A 27,047-nucleotide genomic window follows, 5' to 3' on the forward strand; every position below is an offset into this window, starting at 1 on the left:
TCCTTATCAGGTGCTCTGATGATGTTCCCAACATTGGTAATTGCAGGGGATGTACCGGCCAAGACTATATATTTCCTTAGCATTCAGCCCCTTGCTTGAGGCCTAGAGATTTAAGGAATCAAAATAGTCTCTGTGCTCCAGGGTGTGTAACGTATAATCATCCCAGTGCTCTGCCCATTTATGATTATAATAAGGGATAGGTTTGATCTTTTTGGCAACACAGGTCCTCTGTCCTGCAGGACCCAATGTGGTATGGTAAGATGGTCTGTAAGGCTACTTTCACACTTGCTTTGTTTTGCAGCACGTTTTTCCCGCAAAAAAACGCATGGAAAAAACACATACAAATGCTGCGGGTTTTTTTTTCAAGCATTTTTATGAGCATGCATGAAAAAAACGCAGCGTTTGTATGCGTTTTTAGTGCGTTTTTACCGCGTTTGCGTTTTTTTCCAACATTAGTTGGCCCCTCACACTAACCCAAACCATGACTTTACTAACCCTAACCCTTAACCAAACCATACCCTAACCCTTAACCAAACCCTACTAACCCAAACCCTAACTCTAAACCCTAACTAACCCTAACCCTTAACCAAACCATACTAACCCAAACCCTAACCCTAAACCCCCTTAACTAACCCTAACTCTAACCCAAACCCCTAATTTCCATTGTCTAACTAATGGTCAACCAAAAAACGCATACATGAGCATGCCAATGCGCACATATGCGCACCCATAGACTTATAATGGGTGTCTTGCTGTAAAAAAAACCGCATTGCGCGCGCATGCGTTTTTTTTTAGGCAAGTCGGACGCCCAAAAAATGCAACATGATGCATTTTGTGCGCCCGAGCGCACACCACAAAAAACGCATGCGCGTAAAAACGCATACGTATGCGCACATAAGCGCATCCCATGCAAAATATAGGGGGAAAAAACCGCATGCGTTTTTTAGCGCTAAAATACAGCACAAAAAAACGCAAGTGTGAAACCAGCCTAACCAAGGTGAAGTCTGAGCCCAGGGGGAGTCTTGAAAGTACAGTCCTGTTCTATTAAGCACATGCAAGATTATTGGTCTGCAACAAGTCTTATGGTGGTTGTGCCTGTGGCTATCACCATACCCTTTTCTGTGCAATAAGTGGGGTTTAAGGCTGGGGTCACACTGCGTTATGGCAGTCCGTTTAACGGTATAACGCGGTGTAACGCAGTCCGTTAACGCAGCCATTGACCCCCATTATGTGTCGCATCGCAAAGCAGCGATGAATCATCAGCGCTAGCGGTATAGCATAACGCATATCGCGTTATGCTATAGCGTTAACGCAGCCCGTCAACGCTATGTGTTGAACGGGCTTTGTTAACGCAATGTGAACCTGGCCTTAGGTCTAGTCTGTGGCTGCTTTGTTTATAAGTATAATCTAACAATCACTGCGGTTCATTATTGGTGTTGGGATACAACAGTGGAGTGTCCTCACACTCTCTCTCCCTGTCTACTGTATAATTTGTTTACCACATTTATACCAAAAATTTGGCATTATAGACCTATATCTGACACACACTACGGTGACTTATCTTTGCGGATTTCTATAATTGTCTATATTTTCTTCTGATCTTACAGATCATTTCCATATCTAGCCTGATTCTTGCCTAGGACTTCGGTCCTTTTATAGCTTCTGTACACACCCTGGGGCTATTTCTCTGGTGTTACTCCTTTGGTGCTGTCCGGAGGGACAAACTGGAAAAAGGGAATTGGACCTACCGGTGATTTGGATTCCAGAAGTCCTTCAGGACAGCACCCTTATTTTTCCTCCTTTATCTTTAGGCTTGCATTAGATCGATCTTCTCGCAGATCGTTCATTCATGAAGTTGCCATGGCTCAAACTGGGTCCATGAAAGTGTTTATCTTACATATAAGTTTCTAGTGGCTCGTATAAACAATTTTCATCCATCCTTCCATAGTACTTTGAAAAACACTGGAGGGTGTAGGTGGAAGGGGCCTTTTAACTTCTCTGTGATCCTGACCCGTCATAGGGCAAGGAAGGATTATCTCGTGGTGTGCTGTCCTTAGGGACATCTGGAATCGAATGACCTGTAGGTCTAATTCCCTTTTTCCTTCTGTTTGCAGTCTCCTGCCACCAGACTTCTGTATTGCACAGCTGGAGTCCTGTTGAGGCGGCTTGAAGGTGACATTGCTTTGCATGGTGTCACTCATGTGATTGTGGATGAAGTACATGAGAGGACAGAAGAAAGGTAGGGTTACAGACTAGTCACTGCAGCGGGGATAAATGATCTCTTTCCCTTTGTCATTATTAAAGTGAACCTGTCACCAGTTTTGTCACATCGCAGCTAAAAATATTACCTTGTTCAGTGTCTGAGCTGCATTTCCTAGATCCTTATATAAACCCCTGACTCACCCTGTATACCCCCCAAAAAACCTTTTTAATTTCTCCCGCACTGTATGGTAATCTTCTTGGTCCGGTCCAATGGGTGTTGCTTCGGACCTCTCCATTCCCCCCCCCCCCCCCCCCGGCTGCTGCTTGCTATCCTTGACTGCTGGACGTGGATGACACCTCCTGCGTTGTCCCACATCGCTGTGAAATATCACACCTGCGCAGTATACTTACCCAACTGTGGGCAAAGTCGAAAAACAGAAATGCGCATGCGCCATCAAGCATCTTTTCGGTACATGGAAGTAGTTCCAGTAAATGAGCCGGAAATACGTGTGCGGCGCATGTGCACTACTGCTTTTTGGCTGTGCCTACAGTTGGGCAATATTGCGTTAGACTCGGGATGTCACATGGAAATGTCCAGGACGCAGGAGGCGTCATCCACATCAATTAAAGGTGGAGGATGGTGAGCAGCAGCCAGGAGGAAGGTTAGAGAGGCCTGAAGCCACGCTCACCAGACCGACAGTGCGGGAGAAATTAAAAAGATTTTTCAGGGTTATACAGGGGGAGTCGGGGTCATATAAGGATTTGGGGAATTCAGCGCAGACACTGAACAAGGTGATATTTTTAACTGCTATGCCTCAAAACTAGTGACAGGTTCCCTTTTAAGGAGCTTTACATTTTGCCTTTTTTTCCCCCTTATGAAGCAGTGACCTTATCTATCTTTTCATTTTCTTTTATCCAGTGACTTTCTGCTTCTGGTTTTGAAAGATGTCATGATCAAGAGACCAGACCTAAAAGTTTTGCTCATGAGCGCCACAGTGAATGCAGAGCTCTTTTCACAGTACTTCGCTGGATGCCCAGTTATACATATACCTGGTAAGGAAAAAAATCATTCTTCCAAATCTGAACCCATATTGGACGGCGGTGCTTAATGTCATAGGAGGCGCGTATGGTTGTAGGATTGAGAGGGATCCTGTGGTGTGTATACTGGGATATGTGGAGGAGGTCCAGGTACATAATAAATATAAAGTGGCTATAGCTAGATTATTATATATTGCACGAAAACTGATCGCCAGATACTGGATAAATGAAGATCCGCCGACATTGAGGGCATTTTTTCAGACAGTCTGACTATATTGTGAATATGGAAAAAGATATTTACGTTAAGAGAAAAAGCATAAGAACATTTGAGACACTGTGGACACCATGGGTGGAGAGAAGATGACCCTGAACTTAGGTTACACCATGCATTATTTGCTGCTCTTGTATGTAATGGGGAGAGGGGAAGGGAGGGAGGGAATTTCTGAAACTAATGACCATTGTTAATGTTTTCATTGCGATTTTTTTTCTATTGTTTTGTACCTGAATTTGGTTAAATAAAAATGTATCTGATTTAAAAAAAAAAAAAAATGGAAAAAATCATTCTAATGCCAGTCTAGTCATAATTTACAAGTATAAATGAGCCATAGTGCATGTGATCATAAAAATAAGAGAACAAATCTTTATTGTGTACTAGTAGAATCATCTGGCTCAGGTCTATTTTTGTTTAACTGTTGTAAAAATAAAACTACGGAGATGAAGTCATCATATCCAAATTATGCACAGAAATGTTAAGCCTCTAGTGTGATTCCAATGAGATTTTAGTTAAGTTGTTTTTACAGCCATTATTCGTGCAAAAATTTAGAGAATAGTAGGTCCTAGAGATCTACAAACGGGTGAAAAATCTTACAATGCATGTGATTTACCTATTTGCCATATTTAGGGCAGATTGTTCCAGACAATAGACTTCAAATTAATGAGTTTTGATATTAAAAACAGATTTGGGTCACAAAAGGAGATCCTTTGGGATTTAAAGGGTTCCCACATTTCCAGCACTATGCTCTGTGATTTCCAGCTTGCACAAAGTTCATACCCTACTGTCACCCCAACGTTGACCCAGCTGCTGCCATATTTGTCCTTATTGTTGTACACAGTAACAGTAATCCTTAGTGCCCTGCATAATAAAAGTGCCCATCACTATGGCCTTTACATAGTAGAACACCCCCTTAGTACCCTTTAGATCAGACCTGGGCAAAGTGCGGCCCCCTGGCTGTCTCAGTCCGGACCGAGATAGCCGTTGGGCTGGAAGCCAGATGCCCACGGTCCGCACTGTGCCAGCCTGCTCGATGTCTCCATTGGCGCTGACTGCATTTGTGGAAGAGGGGCCTTCGGCCACTTCCTCAACCAATCAGCGTGTGAAACAGCTGACGCGATGACGTCATTTCATTGCGTCAGCTGTGTACTGCGGCGAGTCAGCACACCAGAGGCAGAGAGAAGAGCAGAGCGCCAGGGAACGGGACCATGGTGAGTATGGTAGTGTTCTTCTTTTTTTTTTTTTTTTTTTTTTTTCATCGTGTATGGGATGTATGGGGTGACATGCTGCACATGGTGCTGCATATGGGGATGACATGCTGCATATGGGGATGACAGGCTGCACATGGTGCTGCATATGAGGATGACAGGCTGCACATGGTGCTGCATATGAGGATGACATGCTGCACATGGTGCTGCATATGAGGATGACATGCTGCATATGAGGTTGACATGCTGCACATGGTGCTGCATATGGGGATGACATGCTGCACATGGTGCTGTATATGAGGATGACATGGTGCTGCATATGGGGGGACATGCTGCACACGGTGCTGCATATGGGGTTGACATGCTGCACATGGTGCTGCATATGGGGATGACATGGTGCTGCATATGGGGGGACATGCTGCACATGGTGCTGCATATGGGGATGACATGCTGCACATGGTGCTGCATATGGGGATGACATGGTGCTGCATATGGGGGGACATGCTGCACACGGTGCTGCATATGGGGGTGACATGCTGCACATGGTGCTGCATATGGGGATGACATGCTGCACATGGTGCTGCATATGGGGGGACATGCTGCACACGGTGCTGCATATGGGGTTGACATGCTGCACATGGTGCTGCATATGGGGATGACATGGTGCTGCATATGGGGGGACATGCTGCACACGGTGCTGCATATGGGGGTGACATGCTGCACATGGTGCTGCATATGGGGTTGACATGCTGCACATGGTGCTGCATATGGGGATGACATGGTGCTGCATATGGGGGGACATGCTGCACACGGTGCTGCATATGGGGGTGACATGCTGCACATGGTGCTGCATATGGGGATGACATGCTGCACATGGTGCTGCATATGAGGATGACATGGTGCTGCATATGGGGGACATGCTGCATATGAGGGTGACATTCTGCACATGGAGCTGCATATGGGGGTGACATGCTGCACATGGTGCTGCATTTGGGGGTGACATGGTGCTGCATATGGGGATGACATGGTGCTGCATATGGGGGGACATGCTGCACATGGTGCTGCATATGGGGATGACATGCTGCACATGGTGCTGCATATGGGGATGACATGCTGCACAGGGTGCTGCATATGGGGATGACATGCTGCACAGGGTGCTGCACAGGGTGCTGCATATGGGGGCGACATGCTGCACAGGGTGCTGCATATGGGGGCGACATGCTGCACAGGGTGCTGCATATGGGGGCGACATGCTGCACAGGGTGCTGCATATGGGGGCGACATGCTGCACAGGGTGCTGCATATGGGGGCGACATGCTGCACAGGGTGCTGCATATGGGGGCGACATGCTGCACAGGCTGCTGCATATGGGGGCGACATGCTGCACAGGGTGCTGCATATGGGGGCGACATGCTGCACAGGGTGCTGCATATGAGGATGACATGGTTCTGCATATGAGGGTGACATTCTGCACATGGAGCTGCATATGGGGGTGACATGCTGCACATGGTGCTGCATTTGGGGGTGACATGGTGCACATGGTGCTGCATATGGGGATGACATGGTGCTGCATATGGGGGGACATTCTGCACATGGTGCTGCATATGGGGATGACATGCTGCACAGGGTACTGCATATGGGGGCGACATGCTGCACAGGGTGCTGCATATGGGGGCGACATGCTGCACAGGGTGCTGCATATGGGGGCGACATGCTGCACAGGGTGCTGCATATGGGGGCGACATGCTGCACAGGGTGCTGCATATGGGGGCGACATGCTGCACAGGGTGCTGCATATGGGGGCGACATGCTGCACAGGGTGCTGCATATGGGGGCGACATGCTGCACAGGGTGCTGCATATGGGGGCGACATGCTGCACAGGGTGCTGCATATGGGGGCGACATGCTGCACAGGGTGCTGCATATGGGGGCGACATGCTGCACAGGGTGCTGCATATGGGGGCGACATGCTGCACAGGGTGCTGCATATGGGGGCGACATGCTGCACAGGGTGCTGCATATGGGGGCGACATGCTGCACAGGGTGCTGCATATGGGGGCGACATGCTGCACAGGGTGCTGCATATGGGGGCGACATGCTGCACAGGGTGCTGCATATGGGGGCGACATGCTGCACAGGGTGCTGCATATGGGGGCGACATGCTGCACAGGGTGCTGCATATGGGGGCGACATGCTGCTGCACAGGGTGCTGCATATGGGGGCGACATGCTGCTGCACAGGGTGTTGCATATGGGGGCGACATGCTGCACAGGGTGCTGCATATGGGGGCGACATGCTGCATAAGGGGAGGCATTGGGGGTGTCATGCTGCTGCTCATGGGGAAGCTATGTGGGTGTCATGCTGCAGGTGGGGAGGCTATGGGGACCTCATGCAGTATATTGGGAGGCTAACGGGGCCTCATTCTGTGTATGGGGAGCCTGTGTGGGGCTCTTGCTTCATATGGGGGAAGCTGGTTAGAGCTCATGCTGCATATGGGGGAGGCTGGTGTGGGGCTCTTACAGTATATATGGGGCTGCTATGGGGGGCTCATACGATATACAGAAGGGGCTGTACTTTGGGTCAAATGATATATAGGGGGATGTCAGCATACTTGTGCTCAATAATAAGTGATACAATTAATAATATATCAATAATATGATAATATATTGATATTAATATTGAGTAGAATTAGTTTTGGCTTATTGGATCGACTCTCCACAACAGTCACGGTTTCTCTTGTGGCCCCTCAGGAAATTTAATTGCCTACCCCTGCTCTAGATGGTGAATGCCCCCTGTGAGTGCTCTAACAAATAATAATGCCCAGGTTTTCCCGCTCCTGAAATCACTAATGCCTCCTGCGTGCCCCTTCTTCCAGTTACAATACCCTGAGTGTCCCTATAATGTAATAATGCCTCTTAGGAGCAATAATCAATGAGCTCTTAAAAAGTAATAATGTTCTGAGTTTCCCCTTAACAATTAGTAAAGCCCCGAGTGCCTCAACAAAAGTAATAATGAGTTGAGTTCCCCACATATAGTAATAATCTCCTCTGAGCCTCCCCATATTTATAGTAATGCCCCCTGATTCCTCCAAACACAATTATACTGGCCACGATTCCCTTCACTTAATATTGTCCCGTGTGTCCCCAACACAAATACTAATTTGTTACACACTCACAGTAATGTCTCCCCGAGTCCCCTCCCCACAAACACCTATATTAATAATTCCCATGAAGTTCTCCCACAAAAAGTTGTATTGCTCCCAAAAATAAAAAAAATACAAAAAACCCCCATGAATTTATATGTATAAAAATCCATCGTACAAAGTATACACTCTCCTAAGCCCTGGATCCTGGAGAATACACGGGCACAGTCAGCATCCCAGTGTGGGTGGAGCGACGCCGAGATGTCATCGCTCTTCCTGTGCTGGAACTGACGTCATGCGTCCTTCTTCCATTCTGTAGCCCTAAATCAACCGGTCGCCTACAGAACGGAGAGTGGTGTGGCAGGGAGACCTTAGCTCCTTGTTGAGCGCAGACATTGGCTGTACCTCCATGCTATGCACACTGATAGACGGAAGCGACTGCCGCTGTTAACTGAAAGTGGGCTCATGATGACCGACCCCTCTGCTCGCACCCCCCCCCACCACCACTTTAGTTACCCTAGTTGCTTTGAGGCATAAGAGACTTAGAAACACCACTATCTAACCATGAAAAAATGATACACAATGCAATCAATAATAATGAAATATGCAGAAAAACAACCTTTAAAATAATATAAAATCTTATCACAACTGCACCAGCTGGAAAAAAAAAAAAGTTAACATTCTATTGTCTCATGGGAAAAAGATACTGGTTGACGATCATGTGAAGGTGGTACTGTATGTTTTACATATCATACTATTTCAGTACCCGTGTATCACTCCGCTGGCCTCTATAGGGTTTGGTATTTATTGGTTTGGTACTGTTGAAATCAAATTACTGTATGTGTAAATTTACTAAACTGAGTGTAAGAACTGTATGTAAAGTGACTGACTTTTATGTTCCAGGTCGTACTTTTCCGGTGGACCAATATTTCCTGGAAGATGCCATTGCCAAAACAAGGTGAAGTATGAAACTTAAAGGGATATTCTGGGTAAAAGGAAATGTCACCAATCCACCAGAGAGGTGACAACATCTTGAATGATGGGGTCCAACAGCTAAGACCCTTAGCATTCATCATAATGCGGCATCTGAATGGACAAGCAGTGTATGTAGTGCCTGAGCGCGCTGGGTATGGAGCAGCTGGATTGCCGCTGTATTAATTCTTTATGGTACTGCCGAAGATGGTAGAATACTGCGCTCAACTCTCTAGCAGTCCCATAGAGAATGAGTATTTGACACTGTTACAGCTACACCTGTTAAGGTGCTTTGTTTTTAGACTGGGCCCTGGATCACAAGATTAAGTCTTATTACATTGTTCCTAGACTTAGCAGAAGCTAATGTGAAGCTATGTTGCAGCCTTCAAGAAATGAAAATGAAATTACTTTTCATAAGCCCCTGCCTTTTTGTACTTTGCTACTCGCACCATATATGCCTAATAAACATACAAGAGAAGGACCACATACAATATTCTTGAAGTATAAACAATGTAGTTTTATTAATCAGAAACCTGATTAAACAGTATTAAAAAGCATCATATACGTGCCTACAAGGAGGAGGAAAGATGTATATCTTTGTACCGTGTTAGCCAGTAGATAGAAGAATATTCAGAATTGAGAGTCCTCAGTGGTTGATACCTTTTAATGGCTAACTGAACAGGTGGTAACACATTGCAAGCTTTCGAGACTACTCAGGTCTCTTCATCAGGCATAGACTAATACAAAATCTGAAGAATCATATATTTATGCACAACACAGCACAGAAAAAATGCAATAGATAAGACAAGTGACGTGAAGCAGAACTATCATTATGGGAGAGGGATAAGCATAAATATTGGACCAGTTCATAGATAAGGAGTGAAAGTTTTATTGTCCTGTGATTGCGGTCTGGTAATGTGTTGTGATGCCCCCATGAGGTCTTAGTAGCAAATTCCTTAATTGATGTAAAAAGACACAAATCATGCAACACATTCATTCCTGCATTGAGAGTGTCAAGGGTCATCATGCGATTGTACTCCCAGACTCTCCTGTCTCTCTGAGATGTGAATTTACCTTTCAATACCAGTAATTTCATGTGTATGGTGCTGTGATCAGGCATACAAAAATGTTTTGCCACAGGTAGATCCATTCTTTTTTCTCTTATTGTGTGGCGATGAGAATTCATCCTTGTTCTCCGTTTTTGCCCGGTCTCCCCCTACATACAGACCCCCAGTTGGACATTTAGTCACAATCACGGGACAATAAAACTTTCACTCCTTATCTATGAACTGGTCCAATATTTATGTTTCTCCCTCTCCCACAATGATAGTTCTGCTTCGCGTCACTTGTCTTATCTATTGCATTTTATCTGTGCTGTGTAGTGCATAAATATGTGATTCTTCAGATTTTGTATTAGTCTATGCCTGATGAAGAGACTTGAGTAGTCTCGAAAGCTTGCAATGTGTTACCATATTTTCAGTTAGCCATTAAAAGGTATCAACCACTGAGGACTCTCACTTCTGAATATTTTTCTACAAGGAGGAGGTGATGTCTTTATCACCACATCAGAATCAAATGCGTGGTATATACCAAATATATGAAACTATAAAATAAATTGTGGATCAATAAGTAACAAAGGAGGGCCTGATGATCAAAATATAACATATAATGCCCCCATAAAAGTGGCAAGCCTAAAATATCATGAGTACAATACCAAAAAGTGCCTAGTGCATGAATGCCTAATCAAACATTATCTAGTATTTTCTAAAGAAGTCCCGATTCAAATCTATAAGGTTAGGAGAGTAAGAAGAGTATTTGTAAATACATAGTAGTTATACATAAATCAGAACCACTGGATACACCATACTTCCTCATCTATTTATGACAGAAACTCGTTTTGCCATCACTTCATCCAGAGGTGGATAGCTACACATGGTAAGATGCTTCCTTTTTGGACTGGGTTCTGGATGACAAGATTAAAGCTTACCTGGGCTGCTTTATCGATTTATTGGGGGACACAGGTAACCATGGGGTGTATGGTGTTGTCGCTAGGAGGCTGACACTGTGCCAAAAAGGAAAATGGTTCCTCCCCAGCAGTATACACCCACCAGCAGGCACCAAGTACCTCAGTTTAAGCTTAGTGACTGTAGGAGGCAGACCTGGATCTGTTCCAAGTTTTTTCCTTTTCAGGCCACCTGTTGTGTTTTAATAATCTTTTTTCATTGTATTTCAGGTTCATCTTCAGGGTACCAGGGCGCAATTTCTTACCCTGTTTTCCCACATTTATGCGACTGAGAGAGCAGTGTGGTGTCACCCACATCGCCCACTCTCAGGCCCGCAAGGCAGGACCTAATCCCCTGTCACCTTTACGGGTGTTTTAGGGTGATTCCCGGTGGCCAGTCCTTTGCCTTTTCCCCACCCCACCCCTCTCCTTGGAGAGGGCTAGGAGGAAGACAGTGGTCACCAACGGTGGCCTCCCCCCTTCTTGTAAGGGGTTGATGCCGTCTTCTGACCGTCTGGAGACAGCGCGGAAGGAGGATCATGGATTCCAGTGACCCTCTCCCATCCGAGTGCTCCTGATGTGATCATCATCGCTGCAGAGGGACCGGGACTCACCGGAGGTATGTATGATTCCATCTCTGTAGCACGATAACTCTGGGTAGCAGCAGGGGCGTTTATAATTCTGAAAAGCCATGCATAGCGACGGCCAAAGCATCACTGTTAGGGGGATGGTCGGTTATAATTTTGTATATCCCTGTTTAGCGGTGGCCATATCTTCCTGGCCGGTCTCTGACTCAATGGTACACTCCCCCCTCCTTTCTTTCATGGTCACACCTCCTCCCAGCTTCCTCCGGCTACTTTCTACTGCGAGTTTGAATTGTGCGCCCTTTTTAGCCAATTAGAAAGACTTTTCTGGGCTGCAGACTTGGCCACGCCCCCCCGTTCCAGAGCGCGCCTCTTCTCGGCGCGCTTTTGATCCTATCACGAAGCTTCCTCTACCTGCCGGTACACACCCCCAGCTTTTCAGCCTATCGGAGTGGTACTTTCACTTCTCTCACCGGCCAGCATTTCAGGCACGCCCTCCGCTGTGCATTGTGATTGCTGGGACTCGGCACAGCCGATGCTTCGCTTTTACCTTGTGCCTCGGCAGATAGGATTGCCTCTGCACTAATCATCATATCCTCTCCACGCTTGCTAAAGGTAGACACAGGTAGCTATACAGTCACCGCTGATATCTGGTAGGATTTACCCTCTCTCTTTCTATAGCCTTTCCCAGCAGTATTCACAAGGCTCAACGTATTCCCAACCCAGAGAGGCTTCTCGTTGCCCCTCTAAGACAACTGTGATCCATTACGCCTGAACATCAGGCCAGCCTTCCCCTTTCTGCCAGTCCTGCACCCTTTCCACCATGTCTACCCCACAGGAACACCCAACGCCTGGGATGAGAACACACCCCTCCCTCCGGAGTGGGCTGTTGCCATATCACAGTCGGTATCTGACCTGACAAAAGTATCACTGTCCCTGGTCCAAGTCCTGGGGCGTCTTCCACATCTGTGTGACCAAACCTTCACAGGGACAAATCGGGTGCAAAGGCAAGGAAGCGGGCTCTTTCCAGTTCTTCCTCCAGTTCTCTGGGTCCCTCTGCATCCTCTAGGATGCCCCCCTCTCCCAATGCCCCCTCGTTGGAGGCGGCTTTTGGGTCGGATGCGGATTCCCAGTCTGAGGCTAGTTTCACACTTGCTTTTTTTTGCAGCGCGTTTTTCCCGCAAAAAAACGCATTGAAAAAACGCATACAAAAGCATACAACTGCTGCGTTTTTTTCAAGCATTTTTATGAGCATGCATGAAAAAAACGCAGCGTTTTTATGCGTTTGTATGCGTTTTTAGTGCGTTTTTACCGCGTTTGCGTTTTTTTCCAACATTAGGTGGCCCCTCACACTAACCCAAACCATGACTTTACTAACCCTAACCCTGACCCTAACCCTGACCCTAACCCTTAACCAAACCATACTTAACCCTAATCCTGACCCTAACCCTGACCCTAACCCTTAACAAAACCATACTTAACCCTAACCCTAACCCTGACCCTAACCCTTAACCAAACCATACTTAACCCTAACCCTAACCCTGACCCTAACCCTTAACCAAACCATACTTAACCCTAATCCTGACCCTAACCCTGACCCTAACCCTTAACCAAACCATACTTAACCCTAACCCTGACCCTAACCCTAAACCCCCTTAACTAACCCTAACTCTAACCCAAACCCCTAAATTCCATGGTTAAAAAAAAAAAACGCATATGCAAAAAAACGCATACATGAGCATGCCAGTGCGCACATATGCGCATCCATAGGCTATAATGGCCATTCTTAGCGCAAAACGTGCGCATATGTGCGCATGCGCTTTTTTGCAGGGCCAAAAAATGCAACATGCTGCGTCTGGAAAATACAAACGCACACCCCAAAAAAACACAGGGAATGAAAATCGCATACATGCTCTTACAAGCGCGCAGGTATGCGCACCCATGTTAAATATAGGGGAAAAAACGCATGCGCACATATGCGTTTTTTTCCAGCGCTAAAAAACGCAAATGTGAAACCAGCCTGAGTCTGATTCAGACCAGGTCTCAAAAATGCAGGATATGGTAGATAGCCTTATCTTGGCAATTACCCAAACTCCAAATTTAAATGAAAATGAGGCACCTGGTCAAGAGCACTCCGTTTCCTTCAAACGGGTAAAACGTCCCTCCTGGACTTTTTCCAATCACAGGGAATTTGAAGCTATTATGGATAAACACTGGGAACATCCTGAAAAGTGCTTCCCGGGAAGGAAACAGCTAGACATTCTTTATCCCTTTAGCCCTGACCTCATTGTTAGATGGGCAGAGTCCACTAAGGTTTCTTACCTGTCTTCCAAGACGGTCTTGTCTCTGCCAGACAGTGCGTCTTGTAAGGACACTATGGATAGGCAGATTTAGTCTTTGGCTAAATCATCCTTTGGGCTGTGTGCACACCTTGCGGATTTAGATGCGTTTCCGCATCGTTTTTGGACGCACGGAATTCCTTCAAATCCGCAGTGTAGTGCACAGCCAATGTTGTTCAATTTGAACTTAAGAATTACTGTGCACTTGCTGCGGAAAAATCCACGCAGATTTGCAGCATTTTTTTTTCACAGCATGTCAATTCTTTTTGCGGATCTTTTTTCGCACAAGTCTCGCACCTCAATACCCAGTTCTCGGGACCAGAGTGTGCGGCTGCATGTATTTCTATGCAACTGAACGCTCAGGTCCCAGTGCCGGCGGCAGTGCTGGGTATTGAGGTGCGAGACTCGTGCGAGTTTCTCGCATGTCTGACCACGGCCTAACGCAGAATTTTTCTATCTGTGTGTGTAAACTTTGTTCTTCAATGGAGTATGCAAAATAAGAGGCTGGGCAAAGAAATTACATCACAATTCTTTTTTTGTTAAATAATAGATCTTTATTTAGCTTACAAAAACGCACGAAAATCCGCATCAAATCAGTGTGGATTTTTACCTGTGTTTTTTGCCAAGAGGTGCAGAAAATTCCGCAGGCAAATCTGCAACATGTGCACATACCCTTGAACCGGCTCTGTCCCATCTTTGCCTCTGCCTGGGTGGCAAAGTCCATGTCTGCCTGGGCAAGAATGCTTCGCCGGGGCATCCTAGCGGCAGCTTCTGCGGATGAGATGGCAGATTTGACAGACCAGATTGCCCATGCCTGCAAATATCTTCTGACCGCCTATTTGAATGCGGCCAATTGTTTCGCCAGGGCAGACAGCAACATCATTGCTATACGCCACATCCTCTGGTTGAAGGCATGGAATGCAGATCCACCCTCAAAAAAGTCTGACTAACCTTGCCTTTCAAGACTCTAGGATTATCTGGTCCAAACTGAATCAGATAATTTTGGATGCTACCAGTGGGAAAAGCACGTCCTTTCAATAGGAAGAGGTTGCTTCATTTTCGTTCCTTTCGGCCCTTCTCTTCTTCAGGGACTTCCTTTCAGCATGGCCGCTCCTCTGCCCAAGGGGAAAGGAAGAAGCCGTCCTTCAAACCTGCATTCCACCAGTGGCCAAAGGGTCGTTCTACCAAGCTCTGGGTTCTGCACCAACAGGTTCTCCTCAACGTGACGGGTTACCCCCACCCGGGAATATCTCCAGGTTGGGAGGCTGGCTTCTCTTCAGGGATGCATGGTTGTCGTTGCTCAACAACACCTGGGTCAGACCAGCAGCAGAAGGCAAATGGATCCTAAGGTCGAGAGGAACGCGCAGGAGGAAGGGCCACCGGCTACTGAGGTACCCAGGAAAAGGGCCGGGTGAGTGCCTTTGTAAGGCAGCACAATATATTAACAATTGCCCTATATATGTCTTCTGTAGGGAAAGGCCACATCCAAACAAAAGAACAAGGAATGTGCATTATGCAAAAAGGCCCTAGCTAAAACTCTGTCGCTCATGCATTAAAAAGACAGTGGCCGAAGAGTCACCATCCCTGCTCCAAAGCATTAAAGCTATGATCCGGGATCAAGTAAAAGATGAATTAAGAGAGCAGACACCTAGCTCCGATATAACACCTGCCCCAACCCCGGCCCCACCTCCTCCTCTCCCTCCCACAGAGATAACTACTGATATAGAGTCTGAGGAAGAGCAAGGGGAGATAGGGGCCTCAGACTCGGACCTGGACTCCTCGGACGAGGAAAAGGGTCGTCCATATTTCCTATCTGAGGACATTGGGAAGTTACTAAAGCTTGTAAGGTCCACAATGGGACTTGAGACACCAAAAGAGCCAAAATCAATTCAAGATGCTATGTTTAGCAACCTTGAGGGGAGAAAACGAAGGGTTTTTCCTTTCCATGATAGCTTGTTAAATTTAATCAAGAGAGAATGGAAGAAACCCAACAAAAAATTTCCATACCGCAGGCGCTCAAACATAAATACCCGTTTGATGAGGAGGTATGCGATAAATGGGAAAAAGCTCCCAGACTAGATGCCGCCATTGCTAGTACATTCAGAGGAATAGCATTACCATTTGAGGACATGGGCGCCTTGAAAGATCCCCTTGACAAGAAAGCTGATGCATTTCTAAAATCTGCTTGGGAAGCATCGGCTTGGTCATTTAAACCGGGGGTGGCCGCCACTTGTACAGCACGTGCTATGGTCAAGTGGTTAGACGAATTAAGTGACCAAATTAAGAATAAATGCCCAAGGGAGACATTGCTGGAGGTAATACCTTCCCTACAGAAGGCAGCAGAATTCCTGGCGGACGCCGCAGTAGATTCCGTCCGTGGTGCCGCCCGTGCATGCGCCCTTTCAAATTCAGGCCGCAGAGCACTTTGGTTAAAAAACTGGTCAGCAGACTTCCAGTCAAAAGTTAAACTCTGTGCCTTCCCTAGTGAGAGTCAGTACTTGTTTGGGAAAGCATTGGACGAAATTTTAGAAAAGGCGTCAGATAAGAAAAAACGGTTTCCACCCCCCTTCCCTAGGCGCCGGTGGACTGAAGCTCGCTCGTCCTTTCATGGAACAGAGGGAGCCGAGGGCGGCCAGACGATAGAACCACGCGGGGCAGACCCTGGAGGGGAAGAGAGAAGGGATTCCTCTTTGGTAAAACCACCCAGAGACCCGATACTAAGCAATGACGCCAGGGCGGTCGGGGGAAGGCTTCGGTTCTTTGTCCAACAGTGGGTAGCATTGCCCACCTCAAAGTGGGTAACCGACCTGTTAGCTGGAGGCCTACGACTATGTTTTCTAAGCCTTCCACCCCAAAGACTAAAAGTGACCCGGGTAGCCAAAAAGAATCAGGCTACGCTAGAAAAGGAGATCCAGCTTCTCATTCAAAAAGAGGTACTAATAAAAGTCTCGTCTCATCAAGAAGGGAAAGGGTATTACAGCACTCTGTTCCTCACACCAAAACCAGATGGGTCACTGAATATAGTTCTTAATCTCAAAGCCCTGAACCAATACATCAGAACAGAGAAATTCAAAATGGAGACCTTGGGGTCAGCAGTAAAGCTACTAGACCCGAGTTGCTACATGGCAGTAATAGATCTTACCGACTCCTATTACCATGTCCCAATATGGGGGGAACACCAGCAATATCTAAGACTGGTGGTAGAGATTGCTCAAGTCCCCACTCATCTACAGTACCAGTGCCTACCCTTCGGGGTATCAGTAGCCCCTCGTATATTTACAAAAATCATCGGGGAAGTAGCATCCTTTATAAGAAGGGAGAATATCCTGCTAGTACCCTATCTAGACGATTTCCTGGTCATAGCAAACGACAAGCAAAATTGCGAAAATGCAGTTACAAAGGTCCTGGAAATATTAACCAGGTTGGGCTGGATGATCAATCTGAAAAAATCCAAACTAGCTCCAGTACAGTCACAAGAATTCCTTGGAATTCAGTTGGACTCATTAAAACAGCAGTGCATTCTTCCAGAAAGAAAAATTGGGGCTATCCAACAAAAAATACAACGGATACAGTCCGGTCGAGTCATATCAGTAAGAGAGGCAATGTCGCTCCTGGGCACGTTAACAGCAACAATCCCAGCGGTCCGGTGGGCACAAGCCCATACAAGAGAGCTACAGTGGCAGATCCTATCCGAGCAGGAGAAGGGTCCTTCCAATCTAAACCGGGAGATCATTCTCTCCCCTCAAGTGCAGGAGTCGCTAAAATGGTGGCTGAGCACCGAAAATTTAACCAGATTAGTGCCCTGGACTTCTCAAAACTCTGTGGTATTGACCACGGACGCAAGTCCGAGTGGTTGGGGGGCACACGTAGAGAAAGGAACCCTACAGGGCCAGTGGGAACCCGGAATGAGGGATGCATCCTCAAATCTAAAAGAACTGGCAGCTGTAAGGCGAGCCCTTCCCCTGGTAAAGCAAGAAGTACAAGGGAGACATGTCACCATATTATCCGACAACAACACGGTCATAGCATACATAAACAGACAAGGGGGTACAAGGTCGGCAACCCTTATGGCAGAGGCCAGGGAATTATTCATATGGGCGGAAAACAATCTGTCCTTATCGGGTACACATTTAAAGGGGGCATACAATTATCTGGCCGATTATTTAAGCCGTCATGTACTACACCAGGGAGAATGGTCCCTAAGTCAAAAAATATTTGGGGAAATCTGCGCTGCCTGGGGCACACCAGAAGTAGACCTGTTTGCCACCAGGGAAAATCGGAAAGTGGACAGGTTCTACTCCCTAAATCCAAGAGAGCAACCAGAGGGGGTGGATTCGCTACTACACCGGTGGAAGTTTCATCTGGCCTATGCGTTCCCCCCCGTTTCCATTAATTCCAGTAGTCTTGGAAAAAGATCCGACAAGAGAAAGCTCAAATAAACTTGATTGCACCCTTCTGGCCGAAAAGGGCATGGTTCACATGTCTCAGACGCATGTCTGTCTCGGACCCATGGATCCTCCCAGATACCCCAAATCTGCTATACCAGGGCCCAGTAGAACACCCCGGGGTTCAAAGGCTGCACCTCACTGCGTGGAACTTGAGAAGGGACTCCTTCTAGCAAAAGGGTGCTTAGTCCCGTTAGTAACCACCCTGCTCGCTAGCAGAAAGGAGGTAACTTCACGCAAATACCAAAAAATTTGGGAAAATTTTTTGCAGTTCACGGGCCGACAATTGTCTGGGACAGCCCAAGAAATACCAATAAAAGAGATCCTAGAGTTCCTCCAGAAAGGACTGGAAAAAGGACTGTCCACAAGCACCTTGAAAGTGCAGGTTTCAGCCCTGGGTGCATTGTTTGATCAAAAACTGGCTGATCACCCATGGATCTATAGATTCAATCGGGCCTCCTTTACATCCAGGCCCACAAAACTAACATCTAAGGTAGCTCCCTGGGATCTAAATTTAGCATTAAGGGCACTGACAGCGTCTCCATTTGAACCTATTGCTTCCATCTCGATAAAGGCGCTGATGCTAAAAGCAGTACTCCTGGCGGCCCTAACCTCAGCTCGTCGTGTCTACGAGCTGCAGGCAATATCTGTAAATCCACCATATACCACCTTTTTGGATGATAGGGTGATCATAAAAACTGATCCAGCTGATCCGAAGGTAAATTCCAAATTTCACAGGGAGCAGGAGATAATTTTGCCCTCGTTTTGTCCAAACCCTAAATCCCAGGGAGAGAGAACCTTCCATTGCTTAGATGTCAGACGTTGCCTGCTTCAATATATAGAAGCCTCAAAATCATGGCGACAGTCTTCAGCCCTTTTTGTCTCCTAACAGGGGTAAAAAAGCTTCAAAATCAACAATTGCACGATGGCTACGTATGGGTATTGCACTGGCTTATTCTTCTTTAGATCAGACTCCCCCACTGGGTGTAACAGCTCACTCTACGAGAGCCATAGCCACGTCCTGGGCGGAAAGGGCAAATCCTTCGGTTGAGCAGATCTGTAAAGCAGCAGTATGGTCCTCACCATCCACTTTCTTCCGACACTATAGACTAGACCTAGGGCCCTCAAATCTAGCCTTTGGGGGAAAAGTGGTGTCTGCTGTTGTCCCACCCTAGGAGTCTGTTCTATCTTTCCTCTCATGTCTGCGGTGCTGTCATGGGGAAGGGAAAAAATGATAATTACTTACCGGTAATTTGATTTTCCAGAGCCATGACAGCACCGCATCGTTCCCGCCCTATCTTGGTGATGGTTGTGTGGTGCACCAAAAAATTTAAAGTTGTATCTGGATATGTAAATATATACGAAAATGTAAAAAAAAAAAATATATATATATATATATATATATATATATATATATATATATATATATATATATATATATATAGAATTAATATATATTAGATTATGGCCCGATGCTATCGCATCGGGAGGATGCGATAGCATCACACCTCTTGCCATGTTAACCCTCAACACACACACTCCTCTCACCTTTCACCATCTCCACTCACGTCCACTCACTCTTTCACTCCACATACGACCCCTTCTCTCACTCCGTGTCTCATACTCACGCCGTCATTGCCGCTGCTCCACGATCCCCGACATCATCTTCCGCCGGCGCCATCCTGGATCCAGACGACGTCCACGCCGGCGACATGTTCTTGCGGCGACGCCATCTTGAGTATCGTGAAATCCCGCGATATTCAAGATGGCGTCGCCGGCGTGGACGACGTCAGGATCCAAAATGGCGTCGGCGAAATCTCGCGAGTTTTCGCCGACGCCATTTTGGATCCCGACGTCGTCCTCGCCGGCGACATGTTCTTGCGGCGACGCCATCTTGAGTATCGCAGGATTTCGCCGATCCAAAATAGCGTCGCCGCAGGAACATGTTGCCGGCGTGGATGCCGTCGGGATCCAAAATGGCGTCGGCGAAATCTCGCGAGATTTCGCCGACACCATTTTGGATCCCGACGTCCTCCACGCCGGCGACATGTTCTTGTGGCGACGCCATCTTGAGTATCGCGGGATTTCGCGATACTCAAGATGGCGTTGCCGCTAGAACATGTCGCCGGCGTGGAGGACGTCTGGATCCAGGATGGCGCCGGCGGAAGAAGATGTCGGGGATCGTGGATCAGCGGCGATGACGGCGTGAGTATGAGAGACGGAGTGAGAGAAAGGGTCGTATGTGGAGTGAAAGAGTGAGTGGAGATGGTGAAAGGTGAGAGGAGTGTGTGTGTGTTGAGGAGTGGTGTGTTGAGGGTTAACATGGAAAGAGGTGTACGATGACGCCACCGGTTACAACTGGACGGAAGTTGTTACAACCGGAAGCTGCTTAGGGCATTTATTTTATATATATATAAAATATATATATATAAATATATAATAAATATAATATATAATAATATATAATAAATATATAAAATATATATATATATAGAAAAGAAGGTGAATATTAGTGACACCGTTATATAACATGTATGTAAACTAATAAGGTGGTTACCTTTGCATACTCTGAAACAAACTGGGGAGAGAGGTGCCGCCCCCTTCTTATGTCTCTGCTACAGGTTTCCTGTTTCCTGGGGGCGGATACCTTCTCTCATGGCTCTGGAAAATCAAAAAAAATCAAATTTCCTGTAAGTAATTATCATTTTTCTTCATTGGACATTGCAGGGTCGCTGGAATGCCCATCAATCTCCTGGAGATCAGGGCAATTTTTCTTGCCCTTCGCTGCTGGCAGTCCTTCCTCGCAGGCCAGCCGGTCCGTATACGATCGGACAACGCCACTGCTGAGGCTTACTTAAACCTTCAAGGAGGGACTCGCAGCAAACAGTTGATGGCAGAGGTAACAAGGATTTTCCCGTCTCCCATGACGGCACACATGAGAGAGGGGATCCGCCCAGTCAGGACAGGAACCCTACTGAAGATAAAAGGGCGGTACCTCTCCCTCGCTTCAGTTGGGTTTCCTGTCCTGACAGGGACCCGTGCTGAAGACAGCAGGTCACACTTACCTGCCCCTCTCCCGTGCCGGCGTAGAAGATCAGGCTGGGCTCCTGAGCGCTGGGCGTCGGGATGGAGGAAGCACCGTCTGCGGGTCCTCCGGGGCTCAGCGTCCGAGCGGGCGCAGGAACAGCACGGCGGGGGTCCTGGGGCTCTGCCGTGGCTGCCGCGCCGCCCTCTCCCCCTCTGCCGGTGATTCCCTACTCTGGAGCAGCTCAGGAGTGTTGAGGGAGCGGCCGCTTCCGGGTCGCGCTCCTCAGACGTCACGCGCAGGGCACGCTGGGGAAGGGGCGTGCCCGCGTGACGTCGGAGGCGGCGCCGACAATCCAAGATGGCGGCGCCCATGGAGAAGAACGCCGATCGGTGGAGAGAGATCCCGGCGGTATGGCGGGGGGGGAGGGGCTGTGGGGGTAACCGGAGGAGGCGGAGAGTGCAGTGGATCCCCCTTACATAAGGGGGATGACCACAGAAGACGCACTCATGCCCAAGGCTTCAGAATGGAAGTGGGGCAAGACGAGCAGCGTCAGCAGCAGCGACAGCAGCAGCGTCAGCAGCAAGACCTCTCGCCAGATGCCAGGCCGAGCCACCAACATACCAGGAGCAGTCGCTCAAGTGGTGGGAGCGGCAGTCATAAGCGCAATCGGCATGACTCTGGGACGTCCAGGAGAAACGTCACGAGTGCATCTGAGGAGCCTCCGAGATCGGTACCCCTGATTGACAGCGGTGGTGAGTGATCTACGTGAATGTCACCCTTATGGTAATGGGGTTCCATTTTTTCTGTTTGATCACTAGGGGGCGAGGAAGGCCAGCAGCAAAACCAAAAATAGAGAATGCGCCCTATGTAAAAACCCGCTGGCAGATCAGTGGCAGAAAGATCTCTGCGCTGACTGTATTAACAGGACTATCATAGAATCATAGAATCGTAGAGTTGGAAGGGACCTCCTGGGCCATCTGGTCCAACCCCCTGCTCAAAGCAGGATTCGCTAAATCATCCCAGTCAGATGTCTGTCCAGCCTCTGTTTGAAGACTTCCATTGAAGGAGAACTCACCACTTCTCGTGGCAGCCTGTTCCACTCATTGATCACTCTAACTGTCAAAAAGTTTTTTCTAATATCTAATCTGTGTCTCCTCCCATTCAGTTTCATCCCATTGCTTCTAGTCTTTCCTTGTGCAAATGAGAATAAAGTTGAGCCTTCTACAATGTGACAGCCCTTTAGATATTTGTAGACAGCAATTAAGTCTCCTCTCAGTCTTCTCTTTTGCAAACTAAACATTCCCAAATCCTGCAACCTTTCCTCATAAGACAGGGTTTGCAGACCGGTCACCATTCTGGTCGCTCTTTTCTGAACTTGCTCCAGTTTGTTGATGTCTTTTTTAAAATGTGGTGCCCAAAACTGGACACAATATTCCAGATGAGGTCTGACCAAAGAGGAGTAGAGGGAAATAATGACTTCACATGATCTAGACTGTATGCTTCTGTTAATACATCCTAGAACTGCATTTGCCTTTTTTGCTGCTGCATCACACTGTTGACTCATATTCAGTCTGTGATCTATTAGTATACCCCTGATTTGGTGACTAGTCTGAAGGAGTTAATACATCAGGAGGTGAAAGGTTCCCTAAAGGCAGCCCTTAAAAAGAAAAGAAACCATAGAAGGAGCTCCGATTCAGAGGCCTCGCCAAAGCAGAAGGGGCGGGATAGATCTTTGTCCCCCTCCACCTCCTCTTCCTCTACGCAGTCCTCAGAATCCTCCTCGGACAGCGATATAGGCGGCCGTCCATGTTTCCCAACGGAGGACGTAGAAAAACTGGTCAAGGCCATTAGAGCTACAATGGGCCTTAAAGAAGAAAAAACTCCCAAATCATTAGAGGATGTAATGTTTGGAGGACTGGAGGAAAAGCGAAAGCGTACCTTCCCTGTAAATGATAAAATAAAAGCGCTAATTGACAGGGAATGGAAAAAGACAGAGCGGTCAGGGGGCTTACCTTCCACATCAAAGAGGAGGTACCCCTTTGACCAGAAGGACTCAGAAACCTGGGAAAAAGTCCCAAAAATTGATGGGGCTGTAGCCAGATCCTCAAAAAAGGTATCCCTACCATTAGAAGATTCTGGCGTGTTGAAAGACCTGCTTGATAAGAAAGCAGATGGGTTTCTGAAGCACATCTGGGAAGCTTCAGCAGGGGGATTGAAGCCAGCAATAGCTGGTACCTGTACCGCTCGTGCCCTCATGGTCTGGCTGCAACAAATAGAGGACCAGATCAAGGATAGAGTTCCTAGAGACGAAATTCTAGCTAATCTAACATTGGTGCACGGAGCAGCGGCTTTCCTGGCCGATTCCTCTGCAGACTCCGCAAGATTGACAGCTAGAGCAGCAAGCCTGTCAAATGCGGCAAGACGAGCCCTGTGGCTTAAAGGGTGTCCCGGAGATTTACCCTCTAAGCACAAGTTATGTTCCATTCCATGCGATGGCCAGTTCCTCTTCGGGAAAAAACTAGAAGAGATTTTGGAGCATGCGGGGGATAGGAAGAAAAGCTTTCCCCGATTTCCGGGAGAACCTAAGAAGCAGCCCTTTCGGAGGAGGAGATTTAACAGGGGTCGTCCCCCGGGAGATAGAAAAAGCTGGTCCTAACCTTCCACCTTTTTTAAACACTACCGACTTGATCTGTCTTCCTCTACTGACCTAACCTTTGGTAGAAGGGTGCTGCAAGCGGTGGTCCCTCCCTAAGGTGTCTTATTCTACAAAAGTCTCTCGTGTGCCGTCATGGGAGACGGGAAAACACCAAGGTTACTTACCGGTAGCCGGTTTTTCCGGAGCCCATGACGGCACCTGTATATTCCCCCCCTTTTCACTCCTTTGGTGTGCACTTTAGTTTGGGTATTTTTTTAGTTAGATATAATGTGGTGATAGTTTTACCATGTGTACTAACCCGGGGGGCCTCTCATGCTCTGTAAACCAACTGAAGCGAGGGAGAGGTACCGCCCTTTTATCTTCAGTAGGGTTCCTGTCCTGACTGGGCGGATCCCCTCTCTCATGTGTGCCGTCATGGGCTCCGGAAAAACCGGCTACCGGTAAGTAACCTTGGTGTTTTGCAATGGGCGTAGCGTCTCGTTCCCACCATATCAGCTGTACACATTCCGGGGGTGGGAAATTGGGCAGCCGATTTACTGAGTCGTCAGGGTCTCGCATTGGGCAAGTGGTCTCTCAGTCCTGCCGTTTTCAATCAAATATGCTAGAGATGGGACCTGATAGCGTCTCGGATGAAGCCACAAGGTTCCTCAGTTCGTAGCCAGGTCCCGGGATCCGCTGGCCATCAGTTGCAATGCCCTAGTCATCCCTTGGTCCCAATTCCACCTGTCTTTTTCCGCCTCTCCCTTTTGATTCCGATAGTCGTGAAAAAGAAAGGTGGAAGGAATTCCCGTAATCCTGGTAGCTCCAGACTTGGCAAGAAGGGTCTGGTACGCGGAGCTGGTGAACATGCTCATGGACACTCCCTGGAGTCTGCCAGACCGTCCAGTTCTTCCCTCACAAGGCCCCTTCTTCCACCAGAGTTCACAGTCTGAGTTTAATGGCATCGCCTTTGAGGCTGCAGTCCTGAGGGAGGCGGCTTTTCCCATGAGGTCATTCAGACCATGAGTAGGGCAAGAAAACCAGCATCTTCGCGTATCTATTACAGATACTGGAAGACCTTCTTTCGGTGGAGAGAGGACAACAATTTGGTCTCTTTTTTTTTTTTCCCCATTCCTTCCATCCTGGGTGTTATACAAGCAGGACTTGACTCTGGACTATCACTTAATACCCTTAAGGGTCAAGTTTCCGCTATGTCAATCCTTTTTCAACGAGATCTGGCTTCTCGTTCCCAGGTAAAGACTTTTCTTCAAGTAGTCACCTGGCACTTCCTTATCGTCCTTCAATAGATCCATGGGATCTTAATCTTGTCCTTGGGGCACTCCAGCATGCTCCTTTTGAGAACCATTCAAGACATTCCGTCTTCTCTCCTGTTATGGAAAGTGTCTTTCCTCATTGCAATTACGTCCATCAGGAGAGTTTCTGAGTTAGCGGCATTGTCCTGCCGTTCTCTGTTCCTGATTCTCCTTCAGGACAAGGTAGTTCTCTGACCCTTTATTTCCTTCTTACCTAAGGTGGTTTCTTCATTTCACATTAATGAGGAAATTGTCCTTCCCTCTCTATGTCCCTCTCCGGTTCATCCCCTGGAGAAGTCCCTACACAAGTTGGATCTGATGAGAGCTATCAGAGTATACCTCTCAAGGACTGCTTCCCTTCGTCTCTCTGATACCTTATTTGTCATCTCTGAAGGTCATTGTAAGGGGATCCCAGCTTCTAAATCCACTATTGCCTGTTGGGATTCGTTGGCAATAATGGAGGCATACCTCATTCCGGACAAAACGGCCTCCTCTGGGGGTAAAGGCTCATTCCACCCGGGAAGTGGGAGTTTCCTGGGCAGTTTGTCACCAGGCTTTGGCTTTACAGATTTGTAAAGCCGCAATCTTGTCATCTTTGCACACTTTTGCGAGGTTTTACAGGGTTTACACCCATGCCCTGTCTGATGTAGGCCTGGGAAGGAAGGTGCTGCAGGCGACGGTTACTCACTGGATGACCTAAGTCTGTTTCTTTCTTTGAATTGTTTGTTTCCCACCCTTGGGACTGTTTTGGGATGTCCCATGGTTACCTGTGTCCCCCAATGAAGCGATAAAAGAGGGATTTTTGGTACTCACCGTAAAATCTTTCTTTCTTGGAGCCTTCATTGGGGGACACAGCACCCTCACTAACTGTTTGTACCGCTATTGGGCCTACGTGCCTTTTGTTGGGTTGGTACATATGTTGAGTTTTGGTTGCGTCTCCTACTGCTTTAACACCAACTGAGGTACTTGGTGCCTGTCGGTGGGTGTATACTACTGGGGAGGGACTATTTTTTCCTTTTTTGCCTAGTGTCAGCCTCCTAGCAACAGCAGCATACGCTCGTGGTTACCGGTGTCCCCCAATAAAGGCTCCAAGAAAGATTTTACAGTGAGTGCCAAAAATCCCTATTTTCCAGCCTTTTAGGCTAGTTTCACATTAGCGTTTTTTTGCGCAGCGCATCAGGCGCATAAAAAACGCAAATAAAAACGCAAAACAAACGCGTTTTTTTAACGTCATGCGCACGCTGATGCGTCAAAAAAGCGCAGCGTTGCTTGCGTTTTACATGCGTTTTTGCATGTGTTTGCGTTTTTTATGCACATGCGTTTTTAGGTGTCATTTTTTCCATTGTCTAGAGAACATTCTAGACTTGTTTAACTCAAAAACGCATGCGCAAAAAAACGGAACCGTGCGCAAGACCATGCGCACGCATGCGTTCCCATAGACTTCAATGTGTTGTTTTTGCGCATTCCGTGCGCAAGCGTGCGCATGCGTTTTTTTGCCGAGACAGGGCCCACCAAAAAATGCAACATGTTGCGTCTGGCGCGAAAGACAAAAAAACGCATGCGCACGAAAACGCAAGTGTGCGCAAGACCATGCGCACGTCATGTTAAACATAGGTGCGCAGTGCGCATGCGCACGGGTGCGCACGATGCGCTGTGCACAAAAGCGCAAATGTGAAACCAGCCTTAGAGATTTAGAAAATACCCACTTTATCTTTTGTGTTTTGCTAATCTCACCAAATATGCATATCGATAATTGTGCTGTAATGTAAAAGTGCAGCTTTCTTTTCTGTGTGAATTTTAATTCCGGAATATTATATTATCTATTCAGCACTTTAACCAAAACAATAGTGTTATTGATAATCTTATGC

At 47.4% G+C, this 27,047-nt stretch overlaps 1 protein-coding gene across 2 annotated transcripts in view; it reads left to right on the top strand.

Annotated features, from left to right (window-relative positions):
• Nucleotides 1–27,047, top strand: part of DHX57 (DExH-box helicase 57) — a 91,301-nt gene that overhangs the window by 16,803 nt on the left and 47,451 nt on the right. For both annotated transcript variants that reach the window (XM_073557553.1, XM_073557554.1), the window contains exons 9-11: nt 2,115–2,239; nt 3,122–3,255; nt 8,765–8,819. In XM_073557553.1, coding sequence (XP_073413654.1) covers nt 2,115–2,239; nt 3,122–3,255; nt 8,765–8,819 — 314 coding nt within the window. The remainder of the gene's footprint in view (nt 1–2,114; nt 2,240–3,121; nt 3,256–8,764; nt 8,820–27,047) is intronic.

This window comes from Dendrobates tinctorius, unplaced genomic scaffold (genome assembly GCF_039654945.1).
Source record: "Dendrobates tinctorius isolate UK_male_01 unplaced genomic scaffold, ASM3965494v1 ptg000250l, whole genome shotgun sequence".
NCBI classification, from domain to species: Eukaryota; Metazoa; Chordata; class Amphibia; order Anura; family Dendrobatidae; genus Dendrobates; species Dendrobates tinctorius.